Source organism: Halichoeres trimaculatus, unplaced genomic scaffold (assembly GCF_033239565.1).
Source record: "Halichoeres trimaculatus isolate MK-OKI-2021-1 unplaced genomic scaffold, fHalTri1.1 fHalTri1_scaffold_23, whole genome shotgun sequence".
Classification (NCBI taxonomy): Eukaryota; Metazoa; Chordata; class Actinopteri; order Labriformes; family Labridae; genus Halichoeres; species Halichoeres trimaculatus.
The window spans coordinates 3,451,153-3,457,848 of record NW_027437201.1 but is presented as its reverse complement, the minus strand read 5'-3'; the positions used below and the strand labels follow the sequence as shown (position 1 = coordinate 3,457,848).

At 43.4% G+C, this 6,696-nt stretch overlaps 1 protein-coding gene across 1 annotated transcript; it reads left to right on the top strand.

Moving 5' to 3' along the window:
* Positions 1–345: 345 nt before the first annotated feature.
* On the top strand, positions 346–3,075 carry LOC141785179 (zinc finger protein 503-like). Its single transcript, XM_074663340.1, has 2 exons — positions 346–957; positions 1,502–3,075. The coding sequence occupies exons 1-2, from the start codon at positions 700–702 to the stop codon at positions 2,936–2,938; spliced, it is 1,695 nt and encodes a 564-aa protein (XP_074519441.1). The 5' UTR covers positions 346–699; the 3' UTR covers positions 2,939–3,075.
* Positions 3,076–6,696: the final 3,621 nt, after the last annotated feature.

Sequence of the window (6,696 nt, the reverse complement as noted above, 5' to 3'; positions counted from 1 at the left end):
AAAGGTGGAAAATCTCTTCTGCAACCACTCACAGGGCGCGAAAAGAGCGTGAACTTAGTCCAAAACTGACAGGAACAAAGAGCGTAAACGTTTTGATGCGTCAAGAAAATTAAAACATTATTTTCTGGATTTAATCTGAAATGTGTTTTGTGTATAAAAAAATGTTTGTTCCATTTTCTTTTTTTTTCTTTTTTTTTTATCCTGGATAACCATGCCTTAAAACCACACAAGATGTACTGGCGGCGCATGCGTCAAAGCGCCAATTACGCAAAGACGCACATAAAACTCCAGATTAAAATCCTCTCAGTGAGTGAAATGTGAAATACACACTCGTGTGAGGAGGAAACGTCACATCTACTCGACCCCCCGATCACCTCGGGATCTCTCTTTGATTGGGAGGCGGCGCAGGCTCTGATCCGCGGACTAACTCAGATGCTGCTTTGGAGAAGTAGGAGGCGGAGTGATCTCTCGTGTCGCCTCGTAAACCAAGTCCGCTTTCGGACCTGCAGCCACACTGTCAGAGCGACGCTGGGGATGAAGCAACGCGGCTGTGATACGCACGGATTCTGCTCACACGCGCGTCTCTTTTGAGGATTTTACATCTTTTATCCGAGGCTGTAACCGTCTGACGTCTTTTTCTGTGCTGGCTTTTTTCCTTCTACACATGTATTTCTCAAGCATTTCCACGAGAATTGGGTCATGAGCACATCGCCCACGGTCTCTGTCCTGAGAAATAGCACGAATCCAGCGTGGGAGAGCGGCTCCTCGGGGGAGAAGGGCGCAGAGAAGAAGAGCAAGAATCAGTCCGTCTATAACTCCGTCTCTCCAGCAGACCCTTCTCGACAAGCCAGCCGTCTCCCCATCAAGGTTTTGAAAATGCTTACGGCGCGGGCAGGGCACCTCTTACACCCGGAGTATCTCCAGCCTTTACCGTCTACGCCTATCAGTCCCATCGAGGTAAGAATTGAGGGAAATTTTGAGGAAATGTTTGCGCACACGGGCAAGTGAAATCAGTGGAGACGAAAGCGCTCCCTCTTTGATGGGATCGATTTATTTGGACAAAGTAGGTCGTTAACTGAAGAAAAACAATGTTTTATTTAGATTGTGAAATAATTTCACCTCCAGAGGACAAATGTTTCTCCGAATACTGGTTTTCAAACCCGACGTCCGAGCTGGCGTCTCTTATTTTCGGCTGATTCCGGGCTCGTTCTGTTTCGCTCTGAAATTTAATGACCTTGTTGTTGCAAATTGATGCCCATGTTTGACATTTTCGACGCGTGGCAGCTGCACTCTCTTATCTATCTCCTCTGTTTCAGCTCTGTGTGTACATTTCCTCTTAACATGCTCATTACGCAGAGTTGTTATGAGTTGTGTCTCAATATAAGTTTATGCGCAATGCGTAAATTACGCGGAACGCTTTTTGAAAGTATCTGCCTCAAAATCCTGCTGTGTTCAAATGCCTCTGTGCGATTTGTTAACTGTGCTTTATTTTATTCCACAGCTGGATGCCAAGAAAAGTCCCCTGGCTCTTCTGGCTCAAACATGCTCCCAGATCGGCAAACCGGACCCGCCGTCCTCCTCCAAGCTCTCCTCCGTGACCTCGAATGGATCTACCGACAAGGAGAGCAAATCCGGCCCGCTGAAAATGAGCGACATCGGAAACGACGACAAATCCAGCTTCAAACCTTACTCCAAATCGTCGGAGAAGAAGGACTCGAGCGGCAGCCTGAGTGGAGATAAAACCAGTTTCCGAGTGCCTAGCGCCACCTGCCAGCCGTTCACCCCCAGGACAGGCAGCCCCAGCTCCTGCACCTCCGTGTCTCCTCTGCCGGCTGAGGCCAAAACGGGGGACAAGGAGGAAAAGAAGGAGTCTGAAAGCAATAAAAGCAACTCGACAGAGAGTAACGGCAGCCATAGGATAAGTGGAATTACCTCTGATGGCAGCCAACACCAGGAGAACACATCTGGATCCAAGACTGTTACATCAGACTCAACATCTGTGACCTCATCTTCCTCTTCCTCCGTGCTCTCCTCCGGACTGGTGGCCCCTGTTTCCCCCTACAAACCCGGGCATACAGTTTTCCCCTTACCCCCTGCTGGTATTTCCTATCCTGGAAGTTTAGCTGGTGCTTATGCAGGTTACCCGCAGCCGTTCCTCCCTCACGGAATGACCCTTGACCCCACCAAATCCAGCAGCCAGCTTCTGAGCGCACAGTTTGCTGCGGCCAGCTCGCTGGGCTGCAGTAAAGCGGGGACGAGCCCTTTAGCTGGAGCTTCTCCTCCTTCTCTCATGTCTGCTAGTCTGTGTCGGGACCCGTACTGCCTCAGCTACCACTGCACGAGCCATTTGTCCGGTGCGTCCAGTGCCAACTGCGGGCATGACTCTGCAGCGGCTGCAGCTGCTGCGCTCAAATCCGGATACCCGCTCATGTACCCCACACACCCGCTCCACGGCGTGCACTCCTCGGCTCCGGCTTTCACGGGACACCCCTTATATCCATACGGGTTTATTCTTCCTAACGACCCCCTGCCGCATGTGTGTAACTGGGTTTCTGCGAACGGACCTTGCGATAAGCGCTTTTCCTCCTCTGAGGAGCTGCTCAGCCACTTGCGGACTCACACGGCCTTTGCCGGCACGGAGAAGTTGATATCCGGATATCACGGCTCTTCTTCTCTCGCTAACGCTGCTGCCGCCGCTGCCATGGCGTGTCACATGCATATTCCCCCAAACGGCAGCCCGGGCAGCACGAGCACGCTGGCCCTCAGGGGCCCACACCACCCTCTCGGACTGAGCAGCCGCTACCACCCGTACTCAAAGAGCCCGCTGCCCACACCCGGCGCTCCTGTGCCGGTGCCCGCGGCCACGGGGCCTTACTACTCCCCGTACGCCCTGTACGGACAGAGACTGACCACAGCCTCGGCCTTAGGATACCAGTAGAGACAGAGAATTATACGTTTATAAAGGAGATTTAGGCCACATGAGTTTTATATTGTACTTCATGCAGGGACTGGATCCGCGTGGGGATCAGTGTATTTATTTGCGATAGCTTCAAGCGTGACTAAAATAAAAAATAATATAACTTTGAAAAAAAAGCCTCAACTTGCATTCTTTTTACACAGGAGAGAGAAGTGTCCTCTTTTTCCACCTGCTGTGTTCACACTTTGTGTGCAGGTAACATGGGACCTTTTTACACCCACACGGATCTGACCGTTTATGCTGAACTCTTCAAAATGAGGAAGTTAATTTAAAACTGCAGTGACTCCCACAGAGTGAGGAGAGGGATCCAACAGAGGAAGTTTATTTATTTATTTAATTGTATATTTATTTATTTATTGGAAGGGAAAAAAACATTTAGGCTGTTTTTTTTCCTGGGTGTCAAATTTAAAGTTTTAAAATTTGTTACACTGGTTACAGAATGGGTAATGATCTGTTGAGGAGAAAATCTCTTTTTTTTTAAAGCAGAAAAATTAATTATTCCAAGGCTTAATCAACTAAGAAAGATGTAAATTTCTAGGAAAAAAATATAAAAAAAAGATTTTATTTATTTATTTATTTATTGTACAATGAGATTGCTGTTTTGTTAACAGCTACTGGGGACATTTTGTAACAAAATGTCTTATTTAATTAGTTTAAACTGACTTTTTCATGGTTTTTTACAAATATTCACACAAAAATGATAATGTTTTGTTTTTTTTTTCATTTCACTTTGTTTTTTGTTTTTGTTTTTTTCAAAACAGAGTTGCAGTTAACCTTCTCATTTCAATATCACCTTGTGGGATTAGCTAACACCCTGCAGCTAACAGAGCTATACATTCATACCTGCAACTTCCTGTCAGTCCAGATGCAGATTTCAGAGCTTTGCTGATATTTTTAAACTAATTTTGTCGGACACAATGCAGTATATACACACCTTTTTATTCATTGCAACAACAAATATTAAGTCTCTTCTGTCCAAGACTACACTTCCTACTCTTACTGTAAAGGTCTGTCTTTTATAGAAACACACATAAAATGAGACAAGCAACATTTGATTCAACAATTAGTGATAAATGTGATTTGGTGGCTGCTATCCCTCTTAGCTTCGCTAACAACAAAAGTTTGGCTGCTCACAGGTTTTTGCTCAGTCATTCTTACTTTTCAGACACTTTACGACAGATTTTGAAATGCACAATTAATTTAAATTGGTAGTGCCAAATGTGTTTTACAAGTGTTACTAAAAGCTATTTTGTTGTCCGTTTCAGACACCACAACATACTTTCACACAACTGCATTAAAGCTGCCATTGCCTGCACATGGTTAATGCGTCAGATTATCGGCCTATCAGTGGAATCAGCGTATGTCACAGTCAGTGCATCTGTTCTTTTCAGGGTTTTATGCTTAATTTGAGGTAATAGTGTTAATTCTGAGTACTAGTGGTTTTATGTTGATTTAACTTTCAGTGACAAGGAGCTCAAACCATTAACAGGCCTTGCTGCCATAACTACCACATCTACAGTGTATGTGTGTGTGTGTGTGTGTGTGAGTGTGTGTGTTTAGCTGCTGCCTCGTGCTCATCAAAACATGCTGATTCTTCTCCCTCACAAGCTCGTGCATTATGGTTTCATTAACGAAGACAAACGAGCCGGTGATATGAGCGAGGAGCTCCCAGGGCAAAGATTTACGGTGACACCAGATGTGGGACGTTTTCCACGGCGCCTGTGATCGCTGTAATGAAGGCGTGAAGCACAGAGCATGAAATAAAGCGAGAGGCCTAACAATCCCAAACAGCCTTAAAACAAATCAGCTAAATCAAGCCGGCGGTGTCATTATCCATCCTCAGTAAATCAGGCTGTTCTGCGGCGGTAAAATCAGCGTCGTTAACGGGCACATGTCGTGTTCATCAGATCCACACATCCTTCATGCAGATGAGTTCTAAACACATGTGATGGATGGTGATGGAGCTCCTGACCCACAATTCAGCTCTGCAACCATCAGCCATACAGCCACGACACAAACAATGAATCCTTCTTGTTGACTAACAGCAGGGTGATGTGGAGTCATGGGTTTGAGATCTTTGGGTTTTATTCCTCAGTGGTTAATGGAGGTGGGTTAAACTCACTCAGCCTTTCATGGATGACAAAAATAAACCAATAATGATTTAACAGATCATCAGAATACCTTAGCCATGTAGCTGAAAATGTAATAAAATGGCCTCAACAAATTTAATTTAATGAGCAAATATTTGTTTTTAGTGTGAAGTTGTGTCTCGTGTATCTTGATTTATCAACGTTTAAATTCTAAGAGTTGGATTTTATATTAAGTTTATTTAATGGGATATCATATAAAGATCCTAAACAATTCTAGACACCAAGTCACAAAATATTCAATCACAAGTATCAAAATTATTCAACATTTTTTACAACATGATATGAAATAATAAGATGAAAGTTGTAGTTAAAGGATGTACAACACATTTTCAAGTGTATATGATTGATTTTAGAGGTATTTTCTACCATATTTTGGCCCCTCTGGGCATCCATAAGTGAAGATCATTTATAACAGCTGATTAATGTCTTTGAATGTTTTTTCATTATTATCTTAAAGCAGCTAACAAAACGGTGCCTCCATGTTGGTGCACAGAGTCATTAGTGTGTGTTTTGACCAAGGACTTAAAAACCTAAGTCAAAGTAAAACTACATCCACTCAAATTTTACCCCTGCACAAGTGAAAGTTGCTCAGTCAAATGATTATTTAAGTTAAAATAGTCAAGTACTCGCTTTTAGAAAGAAATCTCAAAAAGGATTTTCCCTTTGTTCAAGGCTCTACAAAAGTCCACCGTGAAATAAAACAGAAACTTGGACACTACAAACACAGATAATTTAGTTTGTCCATCTGGAGTGGAACTAACGTCCGACTTCATACGTTCAACCATGGGGACGCACTACATTCAGGTAAAACTACAGCACTTATTCAAAACCACACCCAGAACAACACTAACACAGTTTACTGTCTATGGGATCAGATTTCAAAAGGAGAAGATTCATCTGTTAACTTCAGAGCTTAAGTAGTGAGTAATAAGGGCAGGGGAAGAAATGTAGGAGGAGTCAGAAGTATTTTCTCTCAAATGAAGAGGAGTTAAAACAACAATGCTGGATTTCCAAACTAAATCACTTCATGTTCACATGTTGTAGCAATCGCAGACTGTCTGTAAACCGATCAAAACCTTCTGTTCCAAAATAAAGAGATCTTCTCAAGACTTGCTGAAATGATTTGGTCATCATAAGGATCTTCTAACTGGTTCCTGACACGTTGAAGGGGCGGGCCTCGAACACCAAGGTCTTCCCATAGACTTAAAACATCGACATAAGCTGTGTCCCAACACAAGGGCTGCCATGAAGGAGGAATTCTGTGATTCTCTCTTAGTCTCAATTATCCCAAGATTCACTCCGTGTGAACGCAGAAGATGATGGACACAGCCAAAACCCAAGGAGTCCTGCTTTATCTGGTTGTGAAGGATTTCTGGCGACAACTATGTAGTTGTGTTTCTAAAACATTAAAGAATATTTTGTTTTACTGTGGAAAAATGTGTTTGGGCTCTTTTTAAGTAATATACTAAGGAAAAACAGTTCTTTAAAAATCTCCTCATAATGGAAAAAAAATCTTTGTCCATGTATGAAAATTCTGGGAAAATATGTTTTTTAATTTTCAAATTTGTA

Excerpts from the sequence above, each read along its gene's own strand:
- LOC141785179 (XM_074663340.1), top strand. The coding sequence starts at position 700 with ATGAGCACATCGCCCACGGTCTCTGTCCTGAGAAATAGCACGAATCCA. Across the intron at positions 958-1,501 it reads CGCCTATCAGTCCCATCGAG|CTGGATGCCAAGAAAAGTCC; the intron begins GTAAGAATTGAG and ends TTTATTCCACAG.